The sequence below is a fragment of the Coregonus clupeaformis genome, chromosome 14, assembly GCF_020615455.1.
Source record: "Coregonus clupeaformis isolate EN_2021a chromosome 14, ASM2061545v1, whole genome shotgun sequence".
Classification (NCBI taxonomy): Eukaryota; Metazoa; Chordata; class Actinopteri; order Salmoniformes; family Salmonidae; genus Coregonus; species Coregonus clupeaformis.
The window spans coordinates 8,905,525-8,926,962 of NC_059205.1; the positions used below are offsets into that span (position 1 = coordinate 8,905,525).

General features: G+C 44.3%; 1 protein-coding gene across 1 annotated transcript; it reads right to left on the reverse strand.

The window, feature by feature from the left end:
* Positions 1 to 3,853: 3,853 nt before the first annotated feature.
* Positions 3,854 to 21,196, reverse strand: LOC121580680 (BMP/retinoic acid-inducible neural-specific protein 3). The gene is made up of 8 exons (XM_041895665.2): positions 20,656 to 21,196; positions 19,963 to 20,254; positions 11,951 to 12,144; positions 11,132 to 11,397; positions 9,367 to 9,472; positions 8,732 to 8,968; positions 7,315 to 7,537; positions 3,854 to 5,197 (listed from the first exon to the last, which is right to left on the reverse strand). Exons 2-8 carry the CDS (start codon positions 20,214 to 20,216, stop codon positions 4,036 to 4,038), a joined length of 2,442 nt encoding a protein of 813 aa, XP_041751599.2. The 5' UTR covers positions 20,217 to 20,254; positions 20,656 to 21,196; the 3' UTR covers positions 3,854 to 4,035.
* Positions 21,197 to 21,438: the final 242 nt, after the last annotated feature.

The following is a 21,438-nucleotide window of genomic DNA, read 5'->3' on the forward strand; positions in this document are numbered from 1 at the left end:
ACCCCCGAGGTGCCTTATTGCAATTATAACTTTTTTTATTTTATTTTGTTTTATTATAAACTGGTTACCAACGTAATTAGAGCAGTAAAAATACATGTTTTGGATGCCAGGGGAAGCCAGGCTTCCCCAAATATGTTCAGTCTATTTGCAAGTGGCTGAATCTCACTGGAGAAGTCATCCGAGCGAGGGAAACAGCGCTCCTCTATCTCAGTATGTGTAGCCCATGTATCTGATGCTGTCTGGAACAAAAGAGTATAACATGTTGCCGCCGTAGCATTTGATTGATTGATGCCAGAAAGCATTTGGTCTCCCTTGATACAAAAATTATGAAAGAATTAGCCAATCAGCATTGCGCTGAGCTCAACTGTGGGTTGTCCTGGCGCAGCAAAACGCCCCCCAAGGAAGGCCAGTTTGGATTTGGCTTCACAAGAATCAAATCACATCCTAAGCAAAACGTCATCATTGTCAGAAAAACGTGTCAGTTTCTGGTCAGCTTGTGTTGATGTCCTGCAGTAGCTAGCTTGCTAAATTGGCCCTTTCCTAAGCCATGGACGGAGATGGGGATTTGAACTTGTGGTTTTGACTTAATTCTCTGTACAGGCCAATGATTATTATGCCGATTTTGATCGAACCATACATTAATGTACTGTGCCTCTGGCCTGAGATGATTGAAGTTCAATATGTAGCCTAGATGTAGCTTAGTAGGCTCACGTTAACTAGCTAGCTAACTTAGCTGGTTCATTGTTGCCCATGCGAGGAAGTCAGGCTAGCAAGCATTTTAGCTAGGTAGTCTATGACAACAAAAACTAAAAGTGTACCGTATGACAGAGCCATAGAACATTTTGCCAACATGAAAGAGAAGAGAATGGCGTTCAACTAGTCAACAAGTAGATGTTTTTATTGCGCGCGTACGCACACACACACACACACACACACACACACACACATACACACACACACACACACACACACACACACACACACACACAGAAATCAGTACCATGGACAGCCACATGATATCTAGGAACATTGATTGGACTAAATTGTTTTTGGTATCTTTAAGTTTGTTTTCACTGTATTAAACTAAACATATAGATATATAGCCCTGTTGATTTGATGATGTTTCAGTTGAAACAGTGCTGGAGTAGTGGAGGCAGTGCTCCTGTTGTCTTTGTGCTGACTTGCGGTAACTCTGTGGTTCTAAAGCAGTAGTGGTTTAGTCAACTGTTTCATGTAACTGTTTGTTAACGCAGTATTTGCTTTGTGGATTTCACTGGACTTCACTGGACAGATGTTGCTCTCTAGTTTTGTGATGAAACAAATGTAGTTGAATTTATTCCGCCACTGTGTGACTGTTCTCTTTGTGTTGTCAGGGCCTTAGCGTATATCACGGTGGCGTATGAACTAACGGGTTATAGAGCAAACAACACAATTATCACAACATAGGTTGTATTATGGCTTTTTTACTGGCTTGGCTTGGCTTCCTCAGTGATATTACCCGCTGTCACGAATTCAGCCGAGGCTGCCCCTCCTCCTGGCTCGGGCAGGTTTCGGCGTTCGTCGTCACCGGCTTACTAGCCACTACCGCTCCATTTATCATCACTCCATTTGTCTTGTCTTGTCTTGTCTTGTCAATCACACACACCTGGTACTCATTCCCTCATTAGTCTGTGTATAAGTGTTCCCTCTGCCCCCTTGTCCTTTGTGAGTGATTGTTCGTTGTGAGAGTGAGTAGCTTGGTTGAGCTACGCTTTACTTGTATGCAGCCAAGGTTGATTTTCCCTTGTGCTAGTTTCGTTCTGTCGCTATATGCGCTACATTATTGTACACTGAATAAACTCTTGATTTCGGTGCTTTACCTCCTGCGCCTGACTCCGTCATTCACACCTCATCACACCCACGCACCACTACTGCCCATTAGCTGTTGCCAAGGCATCAGCTACTCTTCCTGGGGGCCAAACAGGTTGTTACTGCTCTATTCCTGTAAGTGGATACATTTTGCTCACGTGTCCCGTTTTCACACTATTGTGAAACCTACCCTAATGGCTCTGATCATTTCTTTTTACGATGCCACTTCTTTCCAGCAAGGTTCCAGTGGTGGATAACTAACTAGGCCAGCACAGTAGAGTTTGGCTCGGCTTCAACAGCAGTAGAGCTTGGCTCGGCTTCAACAACAGGAACTGCTGTTGTATGATGAATACCAAACACTCAAAGATTTCCCTTTAGACTGTCTCGATAGACTTCCAGCTCATTGTGTTCTTTCTGTGGATTGTCAGCCATTATTTTTGATGCCTCTCCTGAGAGACTCTCCATAAACTCTTGTCCTTCACCGCAGCCCGGCCTCCCCTCGGCAGCCCTCTTGTAAAACAGACACATTATATTATTAGTCTTACTCATGTTTCCTCCTAATCGCTCAGTGTGTGTGTGATCTCCTGCATCCTTCTCTCCTCTCTGCTAATCAGTCAGTCACTGTGTGTGTGTGTGTGTGTGTGTGTGTTTAAAAACTATACATTGGCAGATATAGGCCTACATGTTGTGCAATCGCACAATAAAAGACCATGATTACAAAAATTCTCAGTGGTCAACAACCTGGTGAGTAATGTATTGAAACACAAAACAGTGTAAAGATGAGTAATCAGGGACTTTACAACCGCACAATCAAGGACATTTTAAAGGGTTTGTTCGAGCACATTTGACCCTTGTCACACTGGTGCGCTGAGGAGTTTACTTCAGTTGTCGATGAATGCTACACATGGGTGACATCGCTGTTTGTTTACTCAGCCTTGATTTTAATTACCTTACATTCCATTTAGATATGCAAATGGTACTAGGACCTTTTTAAAATATTAATTAGAAATCAAAATCTTACCTCACTGAAAAGGGTTCAGTCTATCGAATTTGGAAATCCAAATACTTCCAAATTAAACGACCGCATTAAAAAAATAAAAAAATACAAATACAAATAATTTAGCCCATAACCGAATTTGAGAACAAGGGGTATGTAATTTGGTAGTGCTTTCAAGTAAATTGCTTCTGTTTCTACCCACTTTCTCTTTCCCTTAAGTTAGCATTACAACAGAGGGAACAGATGGGATGAATAACCAGACAACCCTTCTTAATCCCAGGGGGAAATGTCTTACGAATGTAGATTAAGCGACGACTAGCGACTTCTGCAAGCGCTATCTAAGATGCAAGTCATACCCAAACAGTACCACTGTAGTCTAGAGACAACAGTCCTTTTGGGAGTTGGGGTCTAATTTCCCCCTTGGTCTTTGAGTCTTCAATCAACTGCCTCTTTGCTCTGTGAGATAACTCTCTGATAAAGGCCATTGATACCTAGCCTGTGTTTGATGCTATGCATGTCTCTCTGCCTCCCTCTCTCATCCATCACAGTAAGTGTGAATGGCAGCCAGACAGAGGGGGGGAGGCTACTACTCTCGCTCTCCTCACTATACCCTTGGTAATCTGTGACGAGGCCGGCTTCCTTCCCCGTTGGAGAATGGAGACACTGTGAGACACTGTGAGACACTGTGAGACACTGTGAGACACTGTGTTCTGCAGCTCCAGATGGGTAGTACTAACACAGCATTTGCAGCACCTCGCTCTCCTTCCCTCAGCAGATGAATTACATAGGCTTCAGTAGGGTGTGTGTTAGTATCAATCCAATAATCCACTGTAATAACATGGTGGTTATATACATTTGGAATAGATGCAGATTTGATGCTTGTATAAAGCAGATAAAATCCTCTCTATCCACTAATAAATTGCAGCATTTTCTGTAAAAAGGGGAAAAAGGATGCATTTTTCCAAATATTTCCAATACATTGTTTCCCAAAATTCATGAAAGTAAGTAAACCAAGGCAATATGATTCATTGGAGTGATAAAAACATCAAATTTAATGACACTTATATACAATTAAAGCCATGAATGGCAAACACCAACACAAACGGACCCGCGGACAAAAGATATAGGCTATGGGGCTGACATTGTATCTGATTGGGTTAATACAAAAAGAAACATCACATTGCCCATTATTAACTACATAGTTTGGTTGCCTCGTACTCCACAGAGTTTGGTTGTCTGGCACTGAAAGCCTGTAGAGAAGCCAGTATTCTGGTCACTTCTGAACTGGACAGTTTCAGTCTTTGACGGAGCAGACAGGAGAACAGGTCCATGGGCTGAGACCCTGGAGGGGAGAGGCGGTTGACCCTGTAGCGGACCTCTACCAGCTGCAGCAGGGCTGAGTCCTGGGATCCCTGGGTGTATGGGTAGTCCAGCTGCAGGATTAGGTCCTGGATTGCGTCTGGGTCAAAGTGCATGCTGTATCCAAACAGCTGCATGCTGTTAATCTTCATGTAGCCCATGTTCTGGGATGAATACGCCTCCACGGGTTCCACGGCGCCCTCTGGTGGTTCAAAGTACACTCTACTAGCGTTTCTGTGTCCCCCAACCTCCGACCCTGGCCCCAAATCCCTAATGCGGCTCCTCAGGTAGAAATGGACTGTCTCGAAAAAGCTCTTCCACCGGTTGCCCAGCGTCAAGGTCCAGTTGTAGCAGTCCAGGGGGATATCCAGCTTGGTCCTCTCCCAGTCGGGGTAGCCGTGCTGGCCGATGGGCATGGTCCAGCTCTCCGAGTGGCTGCCTCCGAACGGGTTGACGAACACGGACAGCACAGGCTCCATCGTGCTGTTCTTGGTCAGGCACACCTGGAGCGCCACCCCCAGGAGCATGTGCACGCGGTTGGACTTGTAGCGGTTGCTCTTCAGCGTCAGCAGCATCCTCTTCCGCCACGACGGGTCGAACCAGGCGTTGAGGCGCACGTCGCTGCTGACAAAGACGGCGTGCAGGGCGATGCGCGGGTCTTGGCGCTGGAGTAGGTAGCGCAGCTCCAGGTCCTGAAGGTCGCGGTCGCTCTCCAAACCCAGGTAGGGGTCCGTGGGGTCTGGCACGGCGGGCCGGCAGAGCCCCTGGCCCAGAAAGAAGCCCTGGTTGCAGCTGGAGCAGCGGGTGCGGTTCTCGGCGGAGCAAGAGGCGCAGCGGGGGCCGTCTCCCACGGAGCAGGGGACGGGGCCCTGGCAGGGAGGGTGGTGGTAGGGGCAGGAGCAGCTGCGGGTCTCCTCAGAGTACACGCCGATGTGGTCGTTCTCACTGCAGTACAGGAGGGACAGGATGTAGCTCAGCCAGTAGCGGAGGGGTCTGAGGACGGAGGACGGAACATACTGTAGGTGAACGTACATTTTTCATTTGTTTTTTTGTCTATGAAAATATGTGAAAAACATCTCATCAGACACAATAGGATTCATACTGCACATTCACAGCAACAATATCGGTCAATTAAGTAGGATAGGCAGAGCAGAAGCCCCATCTCCGCTCTTGTAGGCTCAGCTGCTGGAATGCAAGGCAAATCAGACCAAAATGAACATTTTAGTCTAGTTGTGAATTCCCCCTGAGTAGGCAGGTGGGTGCTGACTGAGAGAGCCAACCACACACACACACACACACACACACACACACACACACACACACACACACACACACACAGACTTTTTGTTCAATGTATGAATATGACATACTAACCACCCAGTACAATTAGAGAGCAAATAAACTATGCAAAAAAACATTTCATAGGATCACATGCAGAAAGAATTGACCAGTCTAATAATTAACCTCCATCAAATCCCCCTTTATGACCAGAAGGGTGTGATAAAGCAGTGTAATTGGATTGAGGTTTGAGGAAGCAGAGTGCTTGGCAGCAGTACTGAAGGATTGTGTAATGTAGTTAATTTCCTCCAAAGAATGGCCATCAATACAGAGATGTCATGCGAGAGGAATGCAGCACAGTGAAGTTATGTTAAAAGGAAAGCCGCTCTGGAAGACTGGAGTAACTAATAACAGGTACACCAGGTAACATTACGTAGGGCTTAACCGGAAGCTAGAGGACTTCTAGGGTCAGGTCAGGTCTCGGGGGTTCGGGTGGACCAGGTAACATTACTTAGGGCTTAACCGGAAGCTAGAGGACTTCTAGGGTCAGGTCAGGTCTCGGGGGTTCGGGTGGACCAGGTAACATTACTTAGGGCTTAACCGGAAGCTAGAGGACTTCTAGGGTCAGGTCAGGTCTCGGGGGTTCGGGTGGACCAGGTAACATTACTTAGGGCTTAACCGGAAGCTAGAGGACTTCTAGGGTCAGGTCAGGTCTCGGGGGTTCGGGTGGACCAGGTAACATTACTTAGGGCTTAACCGGGAGCTAGAGGACTTCTAGGGTCAGGTCAGGTCTCGGGGGTTCGGGTGGACCAGGTAACATTACTTAGGGCTTAACCGGGAGCTAGAGGACTTCTAGGGTCAGGTCAGGTCTCGGGGGTTCGGGTGGACCAGGTAACATTACTTAGGGCTTAACCGGGAGCTAGAGGACTTCTAGGGTCAGGTCAGGTCTCGGGGGTTCGGGTGGACCAGGTAACATTACTTAGGGCTTAACCGGAAGCTAGAGGACTTCTAGGGTCAGGTCAGGTCTCGGGGGTTCGGGTGGACCAGGTAACATTACTTAGGGCTTAACCGGAAGCTAGAGGACTTCTAGGGTCAGGTCAGGTCTCGGGGGGTTCGGGTGGACCAGGTAACATTACTTAGGGCTTAACCGGAAGCTAGAGGACTTCTAGGGTCAGGTCAGGTCTCGGGGGTTCGGGTGGACCAGGTAACATTACGTAGGGCTTAACCGGGAGCTAGAGGACTTCTAGGGTCAGGTCAGGTCTCGGGGGTTCGGGTGGACCAAGAGCCACATTAGTCACAGTGCATGAACCATTTATAGTCTACTTAGAAATAGTATACAGATACAGTACAAATGATAGCCTGGTCCCAGATCTGTTTGTACTATCTTGCCAGCCTGGTAAAACAGCACAAACGGATCTGGGTCCAGGCTATGCAAATTATAATTTGAATGTTCTTCAGACTGTAGTTTTGACTGTTAATGAAAGAGAGAGAGTAAAAGCGGTTACCATTATCATAAGATAAAGAGCAGCTAAACATTTGAATGCCAAAAAGTTTGTTCTTGATACTCTTTTCTGAGTGTGGACATGTGACACTATCTGAAGACTTATTGTGGCCTAGTGAGTAGGTACCACATCTTTTCCCAGGTGAGACTCAATTTCGTCCGTCAGCACCTCTTGTCTCCTAAAACTTCTCCTCTTCTTTTGTTTTTTTTCAAAAGTGCCTTTCTTTAACGCATAATGCATAAATACCATTTGCATAATTACAAGACAAGGACGTTTTTTAGGGGGGAAACCCTCGGGTTAATGAAAATATACAAAAAAAATACTCGATACCTCTCCCTGTGCAGCACTATTCTGGGCTGATGGCGGCATCTCTTAATGAGGCTGAAGAGCTTGTTAGCGGTGTGGCGCGCTTTGTCGAGGAGCAGGCCTCTCGTGGTCTCCAGCTGCCTGTAGCGCTGGAGCAGACCCCCATCCGTCCTCCACAAGTGCTCCACGACAGATTTGTTCACGGCGTAATGGGTTGGCAGCCTTCCAACGAAGCTTTGGAACTCCTCTAAAAAACAAAAACAAAATGAAAAAACATGAATAAGTGAAGTTTGGTTCTGGCCGGGCGCCACGGGAGCCTTTGGGTAATAATTACAACATGTGAGAGCAGTGTGTCTGTTCTCATTGTTTTTGTCTGTCCCAGAAAAGTAAACAAACTACAGCACAACAACATGTTCAGAGCTACTGTTTCAGATTGCTCGTATTGTTTATTTCTTCTTAACTTGATGGATTGCAGAACTGTTGTTATTTTATTTAATATTTTTACCTTTATCTAACTAGGCAAGTCAGTTAAGAACGAATTCTTATTTATAATGACGACCTACACCGGCCAAACCCGGACGACGCTGGGCCAATTGTGCGCCACCCTATGGGACTCCCAATCACGGCCGGTTGTGATACAGCCTGGAATCGAACCAGGGGGTCAGTAGTGATGCCTCAAGCACTGAGATGCAGTGCCTTAGACCGCTGCGCCACTCGGGAGTCCATTTCAAGAGGTTTCATATTTTATTAACCACCTGTCTGTAGTGTGCACCATTGAATGGTTTAGTCACTAATTGGTCATTTATCAGATGGTGAGAGATGATGGTTGAAGTGGGTGCAAAAATACACTTCCAGCTGTCTATGCTATCGCAATAAGGTCATGTATATTGCCATGGTAACCTTTTACATCAAGATTTCTGGCAAAACAGGTAGCCTAGCGGTTAAGAGTGTTGGGCTAGTAACCAAAAGGATAGCTGGTTTGAAATCCCGAGCTGGCAAGTTGGAAAGAAATCTGCCCTTGAGCAAGGCAGTTAAATCCAGGTGCTGTGGATGTTGATTAAGGCAGGCCCATTGCACCTTTCTGATTCAGAGGGGTTGAATGTGTTTCGTTGTGCAACTGACTATGTTTCCCCTATTTCAGAAGTGTTTCCAGGAAGTGAGAAATCCCACGAGACACTTCTGTTATGCGACTTCAGTAAGGTATTTAATCTAGTATGCACCCTTCGCCATAACCATATCTCTGGACAATGGTGCTTTTTATCATTCCGACACATATGAAAGCTTATTGAATGTGAGCCTGAATACCTTTACTTCCTGCATTCCACACTACATTGTAACAAGCTGGCTAAAGCAGAAATATCCAGGCACCCAGGCTACTCAATTGTCGTTCATCACCAAGGTCATTGAACTGTTGCACATTCAACTAAACTCCAGTAAACACCTGATTCCTCAAACTCCTGGTTGGCCAGTGTCCACGCCTCTCTGAATCGGAGCAGGTTGTTCTCCAGGGCCTGGAGGTCCGTCTGTGGACAGTTGCACTGTGGGAAGTCCGGGCTGCACTGGCACCAGCAGTCGCTGGCCCTGCACACAAACTGGCCCTCCGAGTTGCAGCCGATGTAGCTGAGGGCTGCCTGGACAAAGCGGCTCCGCAGGTACGCTGGCAGAATGACCTGGAGTCCTGGGTAGGTCAGAGAGGCGTGGGTGAGTATTTTTGGGTGTATAAGTAGGCAAGGCAAACAGTCACTACTGCTGCTAAATTGCTTTTGAATATCCCACTTCTGACACCAATTACAAGTAAGTCATCCAGGGGTTTGATAAAGTTCCTCGCGGGTTAGCCTCGAGAACCAATTAGATTCCAGATAGGAACTACTGTCCCCTGTCTTTGCTGCTTTGCACCAGCTGTAGTGAGTTAATGCAAATGATTACCTCTACATTGTTGGGTATAAATGTATTAGTGTTAACCATGAAAGGCACACCTGGCTCTTTGATGTTCTTTCAGAGTGATACAACTGTTGATATTTTGGCTGCAAACTATGCTCATTGATGTTTTGTCTTTAGTTCTAGTTTCGGACATACCTTGTAACTGTATCTTGTTTTCTGGACTGTGGACCAGTACTGAGCTGACAGAGTCAAGGTTATCATAGTTACTGCATCCAAGGGGGCCTGTCCTGGTTTCAGTCACCTGGGGAGGTAGGGGAACAAATGAATGTTGAAAGTTAATTCATTTCCTGATGTGTTGTTTCATGCCTCGAACATTAGAGAAAGAACCAGGAAAATATTCTGTGGAACTTAATGAATAGTATGTGTGTTCTGGTAGGCTATCATAAAGGAAGAACATCAATCTTTGTTGAAAAAGAGTGAAAAAGATCTTGCAATGTTAAATCTCTCATACTGACCATCAATCTTTTTCTGGATATTGAATAATTGAAACAACAATGGAAATCAGTAAATTCATCTAAATGAAACGATAACGGTTGGTTGAACATTTTTTTTTAAATAGCATACATTTAGTTGGCGAGTTGCTGTACAATGGTGGTGGAGAGTTCATAATTAATGGACTTTCATTCCTGCCCAGTCACCAATATTTCAGGGTGATCATGCGAATCAGTGTTTCTCAATTCGGGTCACTCACAACTGATTACAGTGTCTTACTTCAACCATTCTGTAGTGTGATAAACCATGATGTAGAGCAGGGATGGGCAACTCCAGTCTTCGGGGGCCTGATTGATGTCAACACTTTTGCCCCAGCCCCAACTAACACCCCTGACTCCAATAATCAACTAATCGTGATCTTCAATTTAGACTGTAATCAGTTTAATCAGCTGTGTTTGCTAGGGATGGGGAAAAAGGTGTGGCACCACTCTGGCCCCCGAGGACTGGAGTTGCCCATCCCTGACATAGATGAAGGGAAACCAGATAAATCATAATAAAACCTCTAGATTTATGCCTCAGTAACACTTCTCGCATATTTCATCCATATTCTCTACCATATGTGTTTTAACGAAGGATTATATGTAACTGGCAGTGCTTAACACCCCTCAACACCTATTCATAACCCCTTTCTTGACCAGTTGACGCTCGGCTCACTCCACAAAATGGCTGACAAACGTGGTTAGCTTGGACGGAAATTAATAGAAAGATAAGGGCCGATAAATCATCCTGATGGATAACTATAGGAAGGCCACTTCTCCTCATCAATATCAGGTATGCCTGTCACATTGAGAAATTAACTTATTTGAATATCCATTTTCAGATGACTGAATGGAGTATCGGGGGTACTGTAGTATGTGGGGCAACACTACAACACCACTAGCATGTCTCTTGATCATCACATACTAACAGCTGCTATTGGTGAGAGAGATCACCAATGGCCTAAACGCTTTTTCTGTTGATATTCTATACTGACAGAATCCTGTTCATCTGTCTGTATCGCTCTTGAACATATAATTAGAACACATGTGGGTACAGCCTGACGTAAATCACATGAACTTATTATGACTTGAAACATGTTCATTCTCAGCAGTTTTCATCTTGAGATAAAGGCACTCATATCTGATACACTGTGCAACAACGCTTACATACTGAACCGGCACAGCGAGACGATAAGGGACAATAATAATATGCTACACCGTGACTATTTGACATAAATAAAATGGCAACAGTAAATGTAGCCAGCAACCTATCCACTTGCCTCCCCCAACAGAAAAATCAAAAGAAAACATAACAAACATAGCAGCAGCCCTGGTTTAACACAGTTTGACCTCCTATAGTAACTATACTGTCATCTAACTTCCCCTCCGTGTGCCCAGAGGCAGAGAGAGGGCAGTCAGGGGATTCTTACCCTGATGGCGGTGGAGGCGATCTGGAGGTGGTGGAGCCGGCGCAGGGTGTTCTCCCTGTCGGTGAAGTAGGAGGCAGCCAGCTGGTGAAGGGCCTCCAGGGACACCGCCCCAGCCCCCGCTCCCGCCCCAGCCCCCGCTCCCGCCCCAGCCCCCGCTCCCGCCCCAGCCCCCGTACTGTTGTGTCTGCTGCCCTCAGCTCCAGACCCTGGTTCCGGGCCGCTGCTCAGCTTCCGCTTATCCACAAATATCGTCAAGGACTCCTCCCCTGATTACAAAGCAACAGGAAATTAGGAAAGGGGAGACTATTAACTGAGCCAGAGACGCTAATCATTGGTGATCATCTCCCATCTCTCCTTTAGAGAGGTTCTGATTATTCATTGACTGTGTTGAAGAAAGACAATGAGCAGAACGTAATGTTTAATCTGACCCCAGTTCAACAACCATCCTGAACTGACTTCCCCGTTTTACTGTATATATACACAGTAGCTTTTCAAGCACATAAGACACAGTACAATACATAAAATCCAAACTGTCATTTCCACGTTACATATGTTACTAAAAATCTACCGCTTATGCAGCAGTATCTGTTGTAGCTAAGTTACTGAATGTAATGTATGACTCAGACACTGGGAAACTGAGTCATACATTACATTCAGTAACAGTTTTTACAATAAAACAATAAAACGTTATATGAAGTTCCCTCTAGAAAAACCCACTTCTAAGGAGTCTAAGGAGTCTAAGACCGTCTCCCTAGCGAACTATCCTGCTGTGATGCGGGTCAAGTAGGAACCAACGTTCGGAGCCTCTGTTTACTGTACCTCCCAGAGTGGCGGACAGCAGGAGGTGAGTCCCGTACTTCTTGATAATGGTCTCAGTGATCCTGCGGAGGGTGGGCCGCCGCCCCAGCTGCCTGACTGTGTGCATGAAGTCAGGGTCGAGGGGCGGAGCCAGGCGGCTGCTGCCTTCCCGCCTTTCCACCGCCAGGCTGTTGACTTTCCATCTGCCGAACTCCCTGAAAAACGACGTCACGACAACGCGTTTCATTGATTAGTTGATTGAGTTCTTGGTTCGTGGAAGGAGTTTTCAGTTTGTGAAATTGACACATTAAACTAAACAGTCTGTTTAGAACATTTATTTGAATGTAATTTATTTATTTATTTATTGTATAACGTGAAAACGTACATTTAACACAGACAAACCCCAACGCAGACAGACACAACATTTACAGACAGACACAGGCAGAATCTCTCACACATAGCTAATACATCCAGACGGTAAGGAATTTCTCCCTGGAGGAGCTGTGAGCATCCTGCACAGATGTACTGCAGATATCTTCTCCTAAAGCCTTCTTGTGTTGGCACGCAACTTGAGGGAGGGCAAGGGAAAGTGTCGAATGACTTAAGGTTGGCTAGAATTTGCTCTGACAGATGTTGCCACTGGCTAATAAACAGTGGGTCACTCTGCCAACACTTACAGTTGAAGTCGGAAGTTTACATACACCTTAGCCAAATACATTTCAACTCAGTTTTTCACAATTCCTGACATTTAATCCTAGTAAAGATTCCCTGTCTTAGGTCAGTTAGGATCACCACTTTATTTTAAGAATGTGAAATGTCAGAATAATAGTAGAGAGAATTATTTATTTCAGCTTTTATTTATTTTATCACATTCCAATTGTGTCAGAAGTTTACATACACTCAATTAGTATTTGGTAGCATTGCCTTTAAATTATTTAACTTGGGTCAAACGTTTCGGGTAGCCTTCCACAAGCTTCCCACAATAAGTTGGGTGAATTTTGGCCGATTCCTCCTGACAGAGCTGGTGTAACTGAGTCAGGTTTGTAGGCCTCCTTGCTTGCACAAGCTTTTTCAGTTCTGCCCACAAATGTTCTATAGGATTGAGGTCAGGGCTTTGTGATGGCCACTCCAATACCTTGACTTTGTTGTCCTTAAGCCATTTTGCCACAACCTTGGAAGTATGCTTGGGGTCATTGTCCATTTGGAAGACCCATTTGCGACCAAGTTTAACTTCCTGACTGATGTCTTGAGATGTTGCTTCAATATATCCACATAATTTTCCTTCCTCATAATGCCATCTATTTTGTGAAGTGCACCAGTCCCTCCTGCAGCAAAGCACCCCCACAGCATGATGCTGCCACCCCCGTGTTTCACGGTTGGGATGGTGTTCTTCGGCTTGCAAGCAACCCCCTTTTTCCTCCAAACATAACGATGGTCATTATGGCCAAACAGTTCTATTTTTGTTTCATCAGACCAGAGGACATTTCTCCAAAATGTACGATCTTTGTCCCCATGTGCAGTTGCAAACAGTAGTCTGGCTTTTTTATGGCGGTTTTGGAGCAGTGGCTTCTTCCTTGCTGAGGTGCCTTTCAGGTTATGTCGATATAGAACTCGTTTTACTGTGAATATAGATACTTTTGTATCTGTTTCCTCCAGGATCTTCACAAGGTCCTTTGCTGTTGTTCTGGGATTGATTAGCACTTTTTGCACCAAAGTACGTTCATCTCTAGGAGACAGAACGCATCTCCTTCCTGAGCGGTATGACGGCTGCGTGGTCCCATGGTGTTTATACTTGCGTACTATTGTTTGTACAGATAAACGTGGTACCTTCAGGCGTTTGGAAATTGCTCCCAAGGATGAACCAGACTTGTGGAGGTCTACAATCTTTTTTCTGAGGTCTTGGCTGATTTCTTTTGATTTTCCCATGTCAAGCAAAAAGGCACTGAGTTTGAAGGTAGGCCTTGAAAACATCCACAGGTACACCTCCAATTGACTCAAATTATGTCAATTAGCCTATCAGAAGCTTCTAAAGCCATGACATCATTTTCTGGAATTTTCCAAGCTGTTTAAAGGCACAGTCAACTTAGTGTATGTAAACTTCTGACCCAATGGAATTGTGATACAGTGAATTATTGTCACGACTTCCGCCGAAGTTGGTGCCTCTCCTTGTTCGGGCGGTGTTCGGAGGTCGTCGTCACCGGCTTTCTAGCTGCCACCGATCTACGTTTCTTTTTCCATTTGTTTTGTCTTTATTGTACACACCTGGTTCCCATGACATTATATTATTATATTAGGGCGGCAGGTAGCTTAGTGGTTAAGAGCGTTGTGCCAGTAACCGAAAAGTCGCTGGTTCTAATCCCCGAGCCGACTAGGTGAAAAATCTGTTGATGTGCCATTAAGCAAGGCACTTAACCCTAATTGCTCCTGTAAGTCGCTCTGGATGAGAGCGTCTGCTAAAAATGTAAAAGTATTTCCCTATTTAACCCTCTGGTTCCCACATGGTTTTGTGCATGTTTGATCTTTGTTTTGTGTCTAAGACTTATGTGAGCTGGAGTGTTTTCCCTGCGTGGAAATTAGTGTTGTTTATTTTTCGAGTAAAGTACGTCGTTTACTCAGTTCTGTGTCCTGCGCCTGACTCCGTCCTACCGCTGCACATTGACACTTGACAATTATAAGTCAAATAATCCGTCTGTAAACAATTGTTGGAAAAATTACTTGTGTCATGCACAAAGTAGATGTCCTAACCGACTTGCCAAAACTATAGTTTGTTAACAAGACATTTGTGGAGTGGTTGAAAAACGAGTTTTAATGACTCCAACCTAAGTGTATGTAAACTTCCGACTTCAGCTGTATGTTCACAGGTCTGTGAGACTGTACGACAGGGTTCTTCAATTCCGGTCCTGGAGGGCCGAAACACCTCTGTTTTTCATCCTCTCCTTCTAATCAGGGGCTAATTCAGACCTGGGACACCAGGTGAGTGCAATTAACTACCAGGTAGAAATAAAAAACAGAAGTGTTTCGGCCCTCCAGGACCGGAATTGAAGAACCCTGCTGTACGACCTTGTCTTGCAATTGTCTTTGTTGGTGCTCTGTTGCCTTGTTTGTAGCTTCAATCTTGCTGTTGCGATGGAAGGAAACCTCAGTTGCACAATGTCTTTGCTTAGGTAACCACAGTAACATATTGCTACTGTAGCATGATAGTCCTTATGACAGAGTCCAATGCAGCACTAGGCATAATAAGTGCTATAAATTGTCAATGTGACCATGAAACTACTGACCATATTTGCCAGAGGGCCCATAAACCAGTGCAACGTCCCTATAAGTACACTCTTAGAAAAAAAGGTGCTATCTAGAACCTAAAATGGTTCTTCAGCTGAATCCATAGGAGAACCCTTTGAAGAACCTTTTTTGGTTCCAGGTAGAACCCTTTTGAGTTCCATGTAGAACCCTTTACACAGAGGGTTTTACATAGAACCCAAAAGAGTTCTACCTCTAACCTAAAAGGGTTCTATTTGGAACCAAAAAGGGTTCTGCTATGGGGACAGCCGAATATCCCTTTTGGAACCCTTTTTTCTAAGAGTGTACAGGTAACCATGAATCACAGCTAATCCTGAACCAGATCTGAGTGACCGTGAATCATCCTATGACCATGAGCCATTTAGAACGCAATTAGAACCTCTGCATTGGAGCCTTTCAGGAAACCATAGAAATGCTTTAACTACGAGCACTTGAGGCATCCATAGCTGAGTGGTGCAGTGGTCTAAGGCACTGCATCGCAGTGCTAACTGTGCCACTAGAGATCCTGGTTCGTATCCAGGCTCTGTCGCAGCCGGCCGCGACCGGGAGACTCATGGGCGGCGCACAATTGGCCCAGTGTCGTCCAGGGTAGGGGAGGGAATGGCCGGCAGGGATGTAGCTCAGTTGATAGAGCATGGCGTTTGCAACGCCAGGGTTGTGGGTTCGTTTCCCACGGGCGGCCAGTATAAAAAAATATGTATTCACTAACTGTAAGTCGCTCTGGATAAGAGTGTCTGCTAAATGACTAAAATGTAATGTAAATGTAACCAAATATGTTCATAATTTTATCTCACAAAGCCCTTGTGAGTCACCATTAGCCTACTGTTTGTGGCGACCATTAACCGCTTCGTACACAGTGTACTGACACATGTCACATCGAGCTCAAGTGTTGCGTACACAGTCACGTCCCATCTGGGGACCTGCAAGTGATAGCATTCTAAGACGCAATTCTCTCTCCAGTCTCTACAGTCAAGAGTCGTACCACTCCAGTATTACAGACACTGCCTCCCTGTCTGTTCTCGTGGGAGGCAATCAAATCACTGCCATGAGAAACGATTGGCAGATAAATAATTGAGGAATCAGGCCAGTGTAGAGGGTGTAATTACAGCCAATCATCCTAACGAGAGACAGGCTGCAGTGCCTCTCCGGGTGTCACCTGATGGCCTCTATAGATCACACCCCGGCGTTAGCCTGCAGGCTTATTCACCAGTGAGCACTTATGGATGGGAAGCAGGCATGCTACGCTAACTCTACACTGGTGGATAATAGTCTGACAGCTTCCTGTTCAAGACCCGGGGCCATGTGTAATCAAACACACGGAGAAACGGGGAATGCCCCCCCCCCCGGGGACAATGGAGAATGGGTCGAGAGGAAAGACGGACGCCAGCGGTCTGTCAGTCTAATCACTTGTAACTGTAGGGGATCCGATGTTAATCCACATGGTTACGTCGCTGTGACTTTATTCCAATCCAAACAGAGGACGTTTCAAAGTGGGGGCTTCATATAATTTGAATGGACACCCCATGCTGCTTTTGCTCCCTCCTAGAGAGAGAATTCAAATCAGTAGAAGCTGTTCAGAGAGATATATTTTTCCATGAATAAAGCATGTATGACTAGGGATGGGACTCCGAGAAGACTTCAGCGTTCTCCTAGCCATTAGAAATCCTCCTTTATCTGGCGTACCACAAGGGGGAGAACAAGTATTGAGTCACAGTGGACCAGCAGGACCATATTTAGGAATGTTGTTATATTGTGGCACAAGGCCAGCATCCATCCTATACTTTCAACGGTTCATTGGAAGTTTGAGCAGCATACTTCACTTTCAAAAGAACTCCCACTTCACCTTCCATTTATTCCAAACCATTTAACAATGTTTCAGGCAATACACTGCAATTTTCTAACGCAGTCTGTCTATATCCTCTATTAAACAGGGCATTAACCAGGGTGGAGAGTGAACTCCACCAATGTCACGAGCACATGACCTTTCAATTCACACCAGTTCTGAAAACAACATCAATGCGAATTGTGGTGGACATCCAGTGTACAACACATAAATCTCCGCTGTTGAAAACTAAATGTTAGTCTAAAACAAATGTGAGATAATGTCTAGATGCTTTTTATAGTGGAGATCAAGTTTTTTTAACGTCATAGATTTAGCTGAAATGCGGTTTTAACCAATCAGCATTCAGGATTAGACCCACCAGTTGTATAATTACTTACAACGTCTGTGTTGACTTCTGTGTTGACGCCACAAGCTTTCATGGATTTGCGTGTATGCTATTTAGACACTGTGCATATGTCAGTCAGTGAATACAATAAAAGGACTGAACTGAATTATAGCATATACACTACCGGTCAAAAGTTTTAGAACACCTACTCATTCAAGGGTTTTTCTTTATTTTTCCTATTTTCTACATTGTAGAATAATAGTGAAGACATCAAAACAATGAAATAACACAAATGGAATCATGTAGTAACCAAAAAAGTGTTAAACAAATTAAAATATATTTTATATTTGAGATTCTTCAAATAGCCAGCCTTTGCCTTGATGACAGCTTTGCACACTCTTGGCATTCTCTCAACCAGCTTCACCTGGAATGCTTTTCCGACAGTCTTGAAGGAGTTCCCATATGTGCTGAGCACTTGTTGGCTGCTTTTCCTTCACTCTGCGGTCCGACTCATCCCAAACCATCTCAATTTGGTTGAGGTCGGGGGATTGTGGAGGCCAGGTCATCTGATGCAGCACTCCATCACTCTCCTTCTTGGTAAAATAACCCTTACACAGCCTGGAGGTGTGTTGGGTCATTGTCCTGTTGAAAACTAAGCCCAAACCAGATGGGATGGCGTATCGCTGCAGAATACTGTGGTAGCCACGCTGGTTAAGTGTGCCATTGGTTAAGTGTGTCGATTGTTCGTGTTTCTTGGCCCAAGCAAGTCTCTTTTTCTTATTGGTGTCCTTTAGTAGTGGTTTCTTTGCAGCAATTCAACCATGAAGGCCTGATTCACACAGTCTCCTCTGAACAGTTGATGTTGAGATGTGTCTGTTACTTGAACTCTGTGAAGCATTTATTTGGGCTACAATTTCTGAGGCTGGTAACTCTAATGAACTTATCCTCTGCAGCTGAGGTAACTCTGGGTCTTCCATTCCTGTGGCGGTCCTCATGAGAGCCAGTTTCATCATAGCGCTTGATGGTTTTTGCGACTGCACTTAAAGAAACTTTCAAAGTTCTTGAAATGTTCCGTATTGACTGACCTTCACGTCTTAAGGTAATGTTGGACTGTCGTTTCTCTTTGCTTATTTGAGCCGTCCTTGCCATAATATGGACTTGGTCTTTTACCAAATAGAAATTCCACTAATTAACTTTTAAGAAGGCACACCTGTTAATTGAAATGCATTCCAGGTGACTACCTCATGAAGCTGGTTGAGAGAATGCCAAGCGTGTGCAAAGCTGTCATCATGGCAAAGGGTGGCTATTTGAAGAATCTCAAATATAAAATATATTTTGATTTGTTTAACACTTTTTTGGTTCCTACATGAATCCATATGTGTTATTTCATAGTTTTGATGTCTTCACTATTATTCTACATTCTACATATTATTTTACATTGTATGAGTAGGTGTTCTAAAACTTTTGACTGGTAGTGTATACGAGTGTCCTTTAAAAAAACAGTCACAACGACAGTGCTCTATGTAAAAGCACTGCTTCAAAAGAATCATATGCCGAGAGTTGATAATGACATGCTATAGGAGTGACGTGTTGTTCAGAGAGGGAGATGTGCCACAGAATAGCCTCACTTGCTTGCGAGTAGGGTTGCAAAGGGAGGGTATATTACTGGAAACTTTCTAAGTTTACCAGTAAACTACCAGACTTTTGGTAGCTTTTAAGGTTTTTTGGAATTTTATAAGATGACATCTAGTAACCTTTTTGGGTACTTCAGATTATCACATGTGTCTCTAATTATTTCTGGCAATTATGTGTGGCCTTATCACATCTAAAATATACACAAGAAGTAAAATAAGATGATTTGAAAATAAAAAATTAATGACAAATCTGTAAAACATTATCCTAAATATAAACCATCAAATTAGTGATTGCCATTGGTGTTTAAAATGAGGGTTTGAGCATGAAATATCCTTTATATTTTTCACAATTGTGTTTATTTTAAAGTCAACATGTCTTTGTTGTAAATGTTTCCAAACTGGTGGCAGTTGTGAAAAAAGTCAATAGATGGACGAGTTGCAGAGTTAATTGAAAATAATACCTATGTTGATTAGATGGTTTTTTCATTAATTAGGCTATTTTCTCTTTAACCATATGGTCTATCCACTAGAAACTAATGGACAATATGTACACAGATATAACAAATGAATACTATATGAATAATTTATTTAAAAGTTATTGAAGTATAAATTACAATCGATTAGCTGTTAATTAAAACAATTGCAGAAAATTTGGTAAATTACTGGTAGCTTTGCAACCCTACTTGTGAGGCTGTCTCTACTTGTGAGGCCGTTTCTCGAGAGAGATGGGGGGAGTGGGAGAGAAGAGAAAGAGATTGACAGAGGGTGAGAAGAGAGAGAGAGAGAGAGAGAGAGAGAGAGAGAGAGAGAGAGAGAGAGAGAGAGAGAGAGAGAGAGAGAGAGAGAGAGAGAGAGAGAGAGAGAGAGAGAGAGAGAGAGAGAGAGAGAGAGAGAGAGAGAGAGAGAGAGAGAGAGAGAGAGAGAGAGAGATCACCTGAAGATCTTGTATCTTGTAGTGTAGCCCTGCTGGTGTCTCTCCACCGACTCAGTGAACTCCAAAGAGTGGTGGAAGGGCCCTTTGTCCGACAGCAGCCAGCCCATGGGCCTAGCGGTACAGCTGTCATCACTGGGTCTGACCGCGGCAGCAGCAACCCCTGTCCCCGTCCAGCAGCAGAACAGGCTCAGAGCGAGCCCCTCCCATAGGAGCAGCACAGACACTCGTCTAAGAGCGATACCCTGGCAGCTCATGCTTCACCCAACGACTCCTCATCCTCTCCGGACTTTGCCTGTGTCCCGGGGTGACAAACCATATGGGGGAATTTGCGAATCAGGGAAAGTTGCTTTTATTGCAAAATGTGATACGCCTACCTACCCCATGAGCAAAATATGTTTAAAAAACGTATTTTTGGTTGAAAAGACGTAACAAATATGTGTTGTTAACCAACATTGCTCATTGGGTAAGTACTATACCGTATATAATAATACTACACTGAGATGTTTTATATATTAAAAGAAAACATAGAAAAGGAGAGCTGTAATTAAAGTCAATATAACAAATGTAATAAATAAGTAGGCTGCATAAATAAACGTTACAATTCCTATGCAAGTTGTTGTGCATTTTCAAGTCATATTAACAGGCGCATGCGACATTTGAATACATAGTCAAACATTATGCCTGGGTCCTTACCGGATTTTTTAAATAGTATGAAGACCAATTATGTCTGATGCTTCAGTGAGATCCTGCGGTTGCCCTAATAAAAGTATGTATTTTCATGCTCTTTGGTCATAATATGAAATCAATTCATGAAATTCCCGTGTAAAAAGTGATGCAAGGCTTAAATGTATATATATAAAAAACGTTTATTTTCCTCACAAAAGTTCTTGTTCACAGGAAAATATGCATTATGAAGAGACCCCCCTGTACATTCCGGAGCATAGAAATCCAAACATTATTTGGAAGACTCCTCTGTAGATTGCAGGTGGATCTGACATTTGCCCGGCGCAACAACTTCAGCTCCAAAACAGACGGGAAGAACTCTGGGCGTAAAAATAGCGATCAATAATTCCCAAGTTGAACATGCGTTTATTCAACTTCCTTATTTTAATTGAAGACTTGCTGACTTCATTTGCAACCCCTTAAATTCCTGCTTCGGGTGCACAAGTAGCCTAATCATTCGTTCTCGGAGTTAATTGTCGTCCGCTCAGGCAGTTGCAGCCTCCCAGTTCCAGTATCAGTTGTACGTTTGAATGAGAGATGGGGTGGAATGGAATGGAGGGCGGAAGCAGATGTTTTTTAGTGCAGACATAAGGCACAATGCACGTTGATGTATTTAATTTGGAATTTGATGGTTGTAAGTGCAACTGTTCTAACAACCACTGTTCAACCGTTAATTAAAAAAAAGTGTAACTGCGCGGCAGGTAGCCTAGTGGTTAAGCGCGTTGGGCCAGTCACCGAAAGGTCGTTGGTTCG